Source organism: Gasterosteus aculeatus, chromosome 1 (assembly GCF_964276395.1).
Source record: "Gasterosteus aculeatus chromosome 1, fGasAcu3.hap1.1, whole genome shotgun sequence".
NCBI classification, from domain to species: Eukaryota; Metazoa; Chordata; class Actinopteri; order Perciformes; family Gasterosteidae; genus Gasterosteus; species Gasterosteus aculeatus.
This window is the reverse complement of record NC_135688.1, coordinates 19,873,967-19,886,216: the sequence shown is the minus strand read 5'-3', so window position 1 is coordinate 19,886,216 and position 12,250 is coordinate 19,873,967. Positions and strand designations below refer to the sequence as shown.

The 12,250-nt window shown below is 42.4% G+C and overlaps 1 protein-coding gene across 1 annotated transcript in view; it reads left to right on the top strand.

Moving 5' to 3' along the window:
- Positions 1 to 12,250, top strand: part of bcas3 (BCAS3 microtubule associated cell migration factor) — a gene marked incomplete in the record, with an annotated part of 263,195 nt that overhangs the window by 72,174 nt on the left and 178,771 nt on the right. Inside the window, 2 exon segments of the mRNA XM_078098554.1 lie at positions 5,912 to 5,956; positions 11,891 to 12,015. Of these exon segments, the coding sequence (XP_077954680.1) occupies positions 5,912 to 5,956; positions 11,891 to 12,015 (170 nt within the window).

Here is a 12,250-nt window from a genome sequence, read left to right as displayed (position 1 = left end):
TTCAATTTTTTTTTTAAATCTAAAGGTTGAGTTGTTGTATTTGTTATTTACTATGGTGTTTTTATAACCTCCATTCTTTTTTAAATTAATTTTAAAATGTTTTCACTTATCTTTGCTTTTTAATTTTTTTGGACTGATATCGAATTATTTTATTAATATGATTTGAATTATTATATATTATTGCATTATTTGGCAGTAAGTTTTCACTGCTGTGTAGTTTCATTATACAGCGTCTATCTTTGGTGGTGAGCAGCCTTTTTAATTTAGATATTTTCTACATGTTCTCTAAATATTCTATGCTGATTTGATTTGATTTGATCTATTTAATTGTTACTGACATTGACGTTTAATGGTTTACAGGGAACCTTTTTATACTAGTGGCAGTAGGATACTAAAAACCAGTTGATAAGAAAACCATACATTTGTTATTAGATTCATTTTAAAATTTACAAACAAAAGCCATTAGCTAAATGAATTCTGAAATTGACAGATTGTTGTTCTTGAATCAGGAACCATCTAATTAAATAGCATTAAGCTGATGAGACATTTGACCTTCATCATTTGATGAAGTTACACGGTGACACAAACATTGTGGTCAGTTAGTAATATAGGCGACACCTTTTTATGATTTTTATCACCTTAATTATTGCAGGAAAGGGGGAAAATAGAGGTACATGACACAATAAAGGGCTGTTTTACAGGATAAACTTAAAAAGATATATAATAAATATCAGAGGCTGTGCCTACTCATCTATCCATTCATCTATCTATTGATCTATTTATTGATATAGCTATCTATCTATAATGTATTTCTACAGACCACATGTACAGCTGAAAGTAGGTGAAAATCAATCCTATAGAGGAGAAGAGAAGAAGAACAATTCGTAATCTTTTATGAATCCTTCCTCCTTAGGTGGATTTTTCGTTCAGTTTCATAGTGGGGAAAAGATTTAGTGTCTTTTAGTGTCTTCGATTAAGGCCACATTTATTGCACGGCAGACATGAACATTTATATACGATCAAACTACTTAGAATTTAGAAAGTTATTCAAATTACTTTCCAAAAACAGCCACTCCCTGCTGTTTTAATAAATGTCACTCAAATGAGACAAAATAGTGTATGTGTAGGGAAATCTATTTCCCCAGTAGGTGCTCTATTAAGCCTAGTTTATGCTTCTGCATTTTCAGAGAGACGCAAGGTGCCTTTTCCCCCCTTCCTTGCGTGCGTCAACCTATTTTTCTAAACTAGCGTCAAAAGCTACGCAAGCCTCTCGCAGCCTCCAAGACGATTGGTCTGCCAACTACATCCTCTAAGGAGTCTCACATTTCTGTTTTCGTAGCCCGATACCGCCATTATTAAAACAAAGAAGGTTTACGAGAGAACGGATCAGATTGAAGAACATTTGTCGGAAGAAATCCGTAAATATTCTTCTTATCTATTGTTCTACAACCCGTCATTGGCGGACTATAAGGACGCTCTGATTCATGGAGGGAGATCTCCACAAACGCCGGTTTGCCGGGCGAGGGGAGGAAAGTTGTGGAGGAAAATACGGGACAAATGTGTCCGCGATGAAAAGCAGCAGTGGCGATGCACGGGGCAATAAAGTCTATGATAAATAAATAAACAAACCAACGACTTCCACAATCATTTTTGGTATTAAGCCACGTCCTTTCACGCTATCAATTTGTCAGAGCTACGTTACCATTGAGACCACAATGCTGATATCTGCACTCAGCAAATAAATATGCACTTATATTTGGTAAGAAACAAAGACGATTAGGGCACAGAAGTGGCCTTTCTGTGTGGAGTCTGCATGTTCTCCCCGTGTCTGCGTGGGTTCTCTCCGGGTTCTCTGGCTTCCTCCCACAGTCCAAAGACATGCTCTGGGGATCAGGTTAATTGGGGACTTTAAATTGCCCGTAGGTGTGTGAATGTGAGTGTGAATGGTTGTATGTCTCTGTGTAGCCCTGCGATTGGCTGGCGACCAATCCAGGATGTACCCTGTCTATCGCCCGAAGTTGGCTGGGATGGACTCCAGCCCCCCCGCAACCCTGTGTGCAGGATAAGTGGTTTTACACAACCTTTTTCCATGGCTAGGTCCAAATGCCCTGAAGCAGCCTGAACATGAAAGACATCTGAAGGAGTTCGGTATTAGATTGTCTAACCCTGTTCGAAACTGGCTAATGCTGTTATGATGTGCCTTTCTTCGTGGTGGGCTTCACACGTATTTGGATGACATAAAAAACAGTATCGAGCGTCATCCCATTTCTTTGCGTAAGGACTCTGTAAATATGCCACATTTCTCCCATTGTTCCCAGTGAAACACCTCAGACTGTTCTGTATCATCAGGCCTGCTATGGGCCAGCGGACGCCTCAGTATAAATGCATCAGGACATGCAGCTGTGCGGTCGGCTCCTTTGTGCACGAGGAGGCACGCTGCTGCATCAGACACACACACACACACACACTGATTGAAGCAACAGGTTTGGCCCCTAGAGTTGGGGGGTGATATCATATGCTTTCACTCTATACTTGCACAGGAGTACCCGGGCACCATCTGCCCAGTCGGTGCAGCCAGCCCCCGCCCTTTATGCACGTAGTGCGTTGCGGATGTGTGTGTGTGTGTGCCAGTGAGAGCGTCCAGCAGCTGTATTTACACCTGTATGGGCAGATCCCTGTTGGCAGGACGGCAGAGGAACACACCAGCTGCTTAACCTACATTCCCTACCAGGCTGTCTTTGTGTGCACCGGGCCGTGTGACACACACACACACGCACGCTCACAGACAGATAGCCACGTTGGTGAGGCTTGCACCCCCTTTGTGGGATCTTGGGTTCTCTTGGGGGGGGTTGCCGTCAGAGACCCCGGCATGGCCACAGACCACTAATGTGCAAAATGCTGCTGTTTTATCTTCGGATTGACTCACATTTTTAACATCAAAGAAAACCTCAACAAGTTCAAGACCCCTCCTCTTTTAACTTGGATTTTGGTGTCCTCCCCATGTCGAAGGGAGTTAGAGTCGGATGTGGCCATGCATCCGCCTGATAACCCCCCACCCCTCCAGACGGGTTCAGGTCAGGGAGTGGAGGAACACAGCCAAGCTTCTGCTAGTCCTCACATCTTCTCCTTACAGTCTCCTGAGCAAGAATAGGGGGGTCTCTTCTCACTCATTCTCTGGTTTCCCCTCAGCCCCATTTTGCCCCCGATGAATTAAATCCCAAAGACAAAAAACACATTTGCTCAAAAAAAATCTGAAGATTCTCGCTCGGTAAAATGTCACAGTTGGAACTTAATCCGTGAAAAGGATTAACAGAGAATTATTCAAACAGCCAGCGCCAAGGAAAGTCCACTTGTTCGGAGTAGTACGAGGATTTAACTTGTCAAAATGCCCGAGAGTGATACATTTGGGATTTGTGGGCAGGCAAACTATTGCACACTTATCCCATCTACACACTGTCTGACTTTAATACAGACAAATGAAAATCCAAATGGAAAGATTGTCACACACTTAACACAACACCCCCCTACGAGCAAATCCCGCTCATGACATTTCCAAGCAAGTGCAGACGAGGTAACGAGACAACAGCCAGCGGATAGATGAGACCCTTTGAGCCGCTGCAGATGTGCCCTCAGATTACTTTAATACCTATGCGTGTATGCGTGAGCCAGCCCAGTGCTCGGCCATTGTCTTACAGAGCCGCGGCGAGGGGAGGGGCTTTAAGAATGCCAATGCCGACGTGACATGGCGGCGAAACTAAACCGCTGGCACAAATCACCTCGCTTCCCTCCTGCTTTAGTGGCCCAGGCAGAGCCGCTATTAGGGCCAACGGGTTAAGAGATGTTACAGGTTGACACCCCCCCGCCTCCTTCATCTTTCCCTGCCTCTTCTGAGTAACACACACACTCACAGTCTCGGGGCCCTTTTACGCCACTGAACCATGTTTAACTCGTGTTTTCAAACATGCCTCTGACCTGTGTGGGATTGTTCTCCCTCAAACCTGCTGGATCAGGCAGTGTGTCACATAACTGACCCTTTCTACTCTGTGGTTACAGCTCGACATGCTGGACAATTATCCTAACTGGATCCTTTCCTTTGCTTTTATTCTTAGCATTGTGCGATTAGACGTTTTGACTTGACACTAAAGATTAAATGATATGCGTTTCAATATAATAACACATATATGTAGTTTGCGCAGTTATTACATTTCGAGCTCAACTTTTATTTCCCTCGGATATTGTTTGTTTCACTGAAGTGAGCCTAGCTGGTTGCCGTTGGCAGGTGGGTCAAACAAACACAGGACTTTAGTTGTGTCCCGTGTGAACCCACTCTATTTCGTCGACTATTTCAATGTGTAACTGGAGAATGACTCGCTTTTTGGGGCCAGCATCAAGTGGCCATTAGAAGAATTATTTCCTTGCGCCTTAGCTTCATTTTTCAAATCCATCAGTTCAAAAATATTTTTTAAAGGCACAAAGAGTTAAGGTTTTTATGTGGGAAAGTAGCATTTTTGTTAAGAAAGGTGACCGTTTTTCTCCAACTACTGCCATTGATTCTCATTACTCCATTAGCCACCAACAATACATTCCACCAACAATAAGTTCCAAGGAAGTAGGATGTATACATTCAAAGTGGCATCTTGTTAACCCCAAAGCTTACTTGGCCTCTGCTCCCCCCATGGAGAGCTCGCACCATTTGTCCATCACTCTCCCATTGGAGTCCATCCATTTACTCAGCTGGAGACCCAGAGGGTGGGCTCACTGTGTTCGATAGGCTCAGTGGAGACCGTCCCACCCCCCTCTGCAACTCTCTGATAAGTGGCAGATTACCAGGGGCCTCCATTACACCAACCAGCATGTTCATTTCTCAACTAGCGCTCCAGGAGTAAGACATTCAGGGGCGAACTGTTGCTCCCTGTCTCCCAGAGGAACATCTTTCTACACGTCCATGTACCAAGACTAATTGAAGACTGTGTGCTATCGTAAGGAGGGCCCGGGCGGATGCAGCGAAAGCGATAAAATAAAGAAGTGCTGCAGAGTGCTTTGGTTGGCTGGAGATTCTGTTTTTCATGACTGGGGGGGTGGCGGGGGTGGGGGCCGGCGGGGACAGAGTTCAGTCTCATCGGACCTTTATTGCTGTAGGGAAAAGGCTTATTTACTGTAAACTGTTTACGGAGCTCTGTCACTATCTCTGGACATGCAGAATAAACACAGGAACACACTCCCACTCCTAATGTCTTGTAAACACGAGAAACACGCACAGACTGACAGACAGACAGATACACACACACACACTTTGTACTTGTTAACATAATCACAGTACACACATTGGCCCACACACACATTCAAAAGACAATGCATGGCCATAAATACACACTCTTGCTAAAAAAAGAAGTGCATGCAAACACACAGCGTCTTGTCCTAACAATGCCTGAGTGCTGTTAGTTTTATTGGTGTCCCCAGTTGTTATGGAACTTGGATCAACTCCTCATTCTTAAACTTTCTTAATCTCAACAATCAGAACTGTTTCCCATCATTTCCCTGTATCATAATTAAAGGGTTGGATTCAGACCTACATGTACCCAATCCCTTTAAAGTTAAAGGAGACATATGTCCGAGGGGAAAAAAAAGTCTGTGGACATGCTGCATCTGCCAAATATATGGTATCACACTTTACCGAGCAGCTTGAACAGATGAATCATCAAGCCGTCACGCAGGTTTTCAAATCCATCTCAGCGCACAGACATTCTGCTTCCTGCCTCGTACGTGTTGTGCACTTAAACAGACACGTCAGAAAGTATGTCATGTGAAAAGTGTGTTTGCTCAAGTATGCTAGTTTTAATAATGGTTTTTCCGTCCATCTCTGTACCCCACCCCCTATCACCCTCCTCCCCCCTCACCATCTCTCACGAAGACCCTACCTCTTTGGGGCGGGATGTTTTGCCATTAAAACTCCATGGTGAGTTTTGCTCTTCCCCTCCTCGTCTCCCAGCATGCAACTGTATACGGCACACCTCTCATGGTCTCCTGGTACATATTTTCAACACATTCTGCAGCCTGTGCAGTCACTCCTCAAAGCTGAAAAATACCAAAGAGGATGTTTTTTTTTCAATCTTTTTATATTCCCTTTATGTCCTTTTTTGCAAATTTTCTGTGTATGTTGAACTTTATTAGGGTGATTCAATATGTTGTGTTAAAGCCTCTATGGTAGTGAAGCAAACAAAGAATTTATGGTTTTACATTTTATCACCTGAACGAACAAATGCTGCCAATATAAAAGTGAATGCTTCAGGTCGGTCAAGGAGACATATTGTAGGGCTTTAGGGAAATGCAATAGCACTCCTTGGCTGCTTGTCATTTGTCTTTTTCTTTCTCTGTTTTGACCAGTGGCTCCTAAATTGGGAGGGAAACGTCATCATCAACCCACACACACACTGACACACCGGTAAAAAAATATAAAATAAAATGATAACAAATGTGTTCCAACCACCAGAGCAGCTCGTGTTACAGAGACAGAGGTTTAGACCCCACTTGAAGTCATTCCAAGAATAAAGCTTCTGTGCGAAGCACACTGTTTAATTTGTTGTGTGCACACAGTAATTGTTTCTTGGTTTATTCTGGTAATATTTTTAACCGTGTCTAAAAGTGGAAGTGAGAATGATCTGCAACTTGTCTGGCAAAGGACTAAAGCTTTTTTTTAACTGAATCATTTCCTTTAAAGCTCCACTAATTATTAACTTATTGTAGTAAGGATGGATGAAATCACTATGTTTAATGTTTTGGTGATGTAGCCCTCCACTTTACTGGTTTTGTCCCCTGTCATCTCATCCACCTTGTTTCCAGCCTCAGACAACTGTGTTCAGCGAAAAAAACTGATTAACTCTAATGTAAACTCTAGTAACCCAAATATTGAGAAATGACTTCCTAAAGATGTCAGACATTGGAGTTGCTGCCCACATCTCCAAAGTAAAAAAAAAACTAATGTGGTAATTTTGCCAAAAGTCAATTGAGCCAATCAGTGCATTTAGAGGCGGGACTCAGAATGGAAAAGTCATGTAAGCAAAGAAATGGCCCATAAAAGTTCTTACCACAAGGAACTTTTAAATGTTACAAAACTGTCTCCTTTCAATAATACTACTGTTATGTTCCTATACCAGTAAAATAGGGCCATCCGTGAGAAGATAGTATTTTTAATGCCTGTCATCGGGGCCACCGGGTCCATGTCGGAAATTCAGAACAGGTTGTGCAGAATCTCCTTCAGCTCAGACCTTAACAGGGCTTCTGATGACCGGCCCTCTGCACAGACCCACATCCGGCAGGGCGAAAGGTTTAACACAATTTTAACGCTAATAATAACGAAATCGCTACTTTCCCCCTTTCATTTTGAGTTCAATTTTGTCTTTTAATGCCCTTCACTGGGATAGAAATGAGGACACAGCATCTTCCTATTGGCTGCGGCCAAGTCTCTTTTCAACGCCGTCTCATGAAATCAGATGCTGACAAGCTTTTAGAAGAAGCCGCATTATGATAGACTCACTTATGGAGAGATGACTGAGTGGCTCAGTGACTGAACTTTTCCCTTCCCGGTTCTCTGCTCTCCACCTCCTCCCTGCTGACTTCATTCACTTTAGAAAATGAATAGCATGTGGTGACTTCCCCAAGTCTTGGGTTTCGTCTTTTGTTGTGGCCAGTCACTCATACTTTTTAATTTGAGCTCTTTTTTTTTCTTTCTGTCTTCATCCACCTCCCGCTTAATCTAGGCCCTTAGTGATTTCAGAGCGTATACTTTTCAAAGGTACACATCATTAGCGCCGGAGTCTCGACATTTCAGCTCGTTAGACCCATATTGTTTCTCTAATAGTGTATGTCTTGAGACATGAGCGATGACTGCATTTGCCAATATCTGCTTACCTCAGGTTCAGCCTCGTTTTATTTCCTTCTCAAGGCTCTGTGGACTTTATCACGACTCCTCACATTTCCATTTCATGTTCTAAGAATGTATATTATATGTAAGGGATTTGACCAAACATCTGAAATCTCACTAAATGTATTTGATATTATTTTTACAGTCCGACTGCAAAGAATAATTAATACACGTATGTCTAGTACGGCACACGTACAGAACAGGGAAAATGAAGAGGTAATTGAAAATAGTTCCAGTTTCCACGGTAATGGCCCCTCTCCAATGTTCACTGCGTCTCCCCAGAGGTTGTCATTAGTGCTGTGTGTTGGACACAGCCCCAAGGCTGCCTCTTTTCCAAGGGCTGTTGTAAAATAATAAATGTGACGTTGAAGGATGTGTCCTCCACATGACTGCTCTCTCTCTCCCCCTCTCTTCCTTCCCGGTTGAATTCTTAATACCACCTCCTTTTCCTATATGAATGAACCATATTGCCCAGAATCAGCACAACTACATCTGAACTGCTCTTTTATCACCAGATAGTCAGCTCAAGTGAGCTCTATCGTATTTGTTTACTGCGAAGGCCCTGAAAATACATGGAAGCTGCCACCAGACTTCCATCCCCCCTCAGAGGCGCCTTGTGTTTGCCCCGGGCGTAGTAATGCGAAGGGACTTTGATGGTTGATGTCGGAGATTGGATTATGCCCTTGAGGAAAAGCTATTAGCTCAGAAAAGAGTCCTCATTTGTTAAATTAAAAGTGGAAATGACATGAGTAGTCTTCAGTGGATTAAAGTTGCAAAAAGAAAATGGATTCCTATTCCTCCCAAAGGGCAATAGTAGCAAACACAATGTGGTGCAGGGAAAACAAATAAATATGATCTTATATTTGTTTAGTAACCCCCACAACAAGACAACCTTTTATTTTATTTAAGTTTCAGAACGTACTAATGTTGGCTAGTGTTTTGTAACCAACGTACCACCCCCCAATGGTCCATTCCAGAAACCGCTATCTGTCCTACAAATGGAGAGCAGAACAAAGCCCCTTCCTTCTTTAGTGAGGGCCGGAACCTCAACACCTTTAAGCCACTTCAAGTGAGATCAAGAGGAAAAGGATGATTTAAAGCGCAGGTGGTTGCTGAACCCAGAGGAGACGAGAACCGAGCTGTGATCTTTGGTCCTGTGGGCAGGCACACCACTGGCTGAGGCCTCTTCAAAGACGCCATGAGACCCCAATGTTATAGCTCGCTACCAGACTTACATGTAGGAGTTTGTTATAGTATATATACAGTGGCAACCCTGGGGAAGTTGAGGCCAGACACAGAGATAAAAGATAAGTCATTATTTCGGTAAAACAAAAAGTGTCCTAATAAAGAGGTCAAGGTGCTTAGGCCAACTTTAAGCCAAAGGTTCCTCCTGCTTTGGGTCTCTGTGAATATATACTCGCTCACTCTAATTAGCTTATAGGCTGCGTGTGTATTCTTCCCCCTGGTTTGCCACAATAAGAGGTGTGCGAGGTCATGCTACTGATGGCTCAATAAAATAACCTGTAATTTGCCTGTTCCTATCTTTAGCATTACATTTTTTCCTTTTAGTTTGCCTATAGTCCAGGATTGTTGAGATTTAAAGGCAGAAAGGAGGGGATATTTTAGTGAAAAACTAGTGGAAAAAGTTCCTCATATCTAGCAGATTAACTGGACCTGTTTGTCAAATGCTTCATCTCCTGAATGCACATACAAACGAATAGGCCCGAGGAAGAGAAGGCAAAGGCAAAGACTTAGCCAACGCAATATCCTGAATGGGACTTTATCTCCCCTTCCATCTTTCTCTCACAGACTGGGCTTACTGTGGATATTTGGTTATTCAGCCTTCTACCCTTGACCCAGCACTAATAAATACAAGCTACAAAACGTGTATAAAGGCCTTTCTTATGACTACCTTCATCGCTTCCGATTTCCTGATCCCTCTTTCTCATGGTGCTGGCCAAACAAAGACTTCAACATCTTGCATCCAGGGAGTAATTTATAAGGCGCTGACAGTCTGAAAGTGAGGAGTTGTTTCATGATTAGTTGGACTATTGGCTACTATTTGCTACCACTGCAAGCAATGCTATTGAGCTGTATGTCCTATTGACTTTATTTCTTTACAAATACCATCAGCTTTTCTCTGAGACTTATACATTTTTTTTGTCCAATTTCTTTTTGGTGGCAACCAAATACAGGCTGCCGATCTTCCACTCTACAAGCTGTGGGATAAGATCAAAATTGACATAATTAACGCTTATGTAACAAATTCCAATAACCAGCTTCTGATTCAACTCATTTGAACATTTATAAAGTTGTTTTTTGATTCCAAAAACCTTTTCTTTCACAAAAAAAAGAAAAGACATTAAGAGTTCACCCACATTTTTCAAAAGGAGCATGACTTAAGTTGACAAATATTAGCATATAACTTTGACCCTAGATGTCTACATCAACACCTGTAGGCCATGTATGCTTTATATTTGAACGGCATACAATTTAATTGATTTCCCATTCGCTGAGATTACAGCAAACCCTTTTACTAGTACTTACAGTGATCAGTTTAAGCCAAGTTTTGGCTGGCTAGTTGTCACAGACGCTGTATTTATTAGTTTAGTGCAGAGGACATGAACATTTTATCAATAGATCACATCAACCTCGTTTTAACCTCCCTCCCCATCCCGTGTGTCGGCTCATCAAAACGTTCCCAAAGCCACACTGCTGACACACGGCACAGAAATGTGTAGGTGGGTCCTAAGCTGTATAATGTGGCAAAATCCTGGACCAAACAGAAAATGTGAAGCTCTAACTTAGTTTATTCTTTTTTTTTGTGAGTGTAGACAGCAGTGAGTGTGTTGCTTCCACGCCAGTGTGGCTACCAAAGGTCAAGATTAAGCATCCCTCTGGGAGTGTGTGACACCATCGTGAGTCTTCAAGTTTTTGAAGTGCACCTAATGCCTGGTCTACTGTGATCATGTTCTACTGTCCAGATTGGTTATAAGGCTGGACAATAACACCAGACCCAGCTACCGTTCTCTGATGGTTAACATATGGGCAGTAGTACTACAGCTGAAAAGCCTTACTATGTCCGTTTATACTCAAATAGACATCAGAATAATCCCGTAACTCTCAATAACAGCATTCAATGCCGCCAGGGGAGGCAGTAGACATGGAGTCATACCTACTATATGTTAACATTTAGGCTCTAACTTAATAAATGTAACAACATGGCAGTGGCTGTGGGAACATTATGACTAGCATGGCTGGCCAACCAATTGTACCAATGGAAGCCAAATGGTTCAGTTTTTTTTTCTTTAACACTACTATATTTTGGGGTATAGTTGTAGTTTAAGTGCACGTTAACGATAGCAGAGCAACAAAACAGTACCAGTTTTGCCGTTAAAAAAACGAAATTGTCTTCTTCAACTTGCACTCGTTCATGCTGTCATTTTCAGACAGGAAGTTACATAGAAGTCAGAATGATTTGTATAGAGTGGATAGTTGAGCAGGTGGGCATTGATTTGATGCCCACAGAACTGATTTGTTTTTTTTCGGAAGATTTTGTAAATTAACTGAGCAAAATTACTTTTCTCGCTTCCAAATTTCTTGTTATACTTTTGGAAATCATTGGTTCTTCTAAGAGTATAGTTATAGTCATCATTAATTGAACAAACACAGATGTTGGTGTCAATGGTGGTAAATATGTCATATAGCTGTGTGCCACTTTTGGAGAGACAGTCGTTACCTTGTTTATAGGAAATGCTTTTTTAACTGTGACAAAACATTAATCTGATATAATAATGGACTCCACAATTTCTTTCTCAATCGTTTCATTTGGTCACAGGATTCAAATCCCTCAATCACAAGTCGTTTGGTTGTGATATATTAAAGTGTTCAAACAGCACACCTTTGAGACCAGACTCTGTGGTACAGTTTGTAACTTGTGTCAATGGTGTTCTATTTTCCCTCCTAAAGCAAAGCTAAGCCCCCACCTCAGATCTCCCCAAGCAAGTCCAGTGGAGGAGAGTTCTGTGTGGCCGCCGCCTTTGCCTCGTCTCGCTCCTGGTTCCTCACCAACCCCAACATGAAGAGGGAGAAAGGTCAGCCTTGGATGCATGTCATTTTTCTAGTTTCTTTTTCTACGCTGCGTTGTGAGTGTGCCATGTCAAATGCAGCCCACTCCTAACTTGACATAACTGACTAAATGACCGGTACAAACATGATAAATGTCACCTGTGCAGAAATGAGCTCATGAGAATTGTCGTATTAGGCCATGCATCCTGCCCCCACATGTCCTATTTTGAAGTTCTGCTTTCAGAGATGTACACAAAAGAA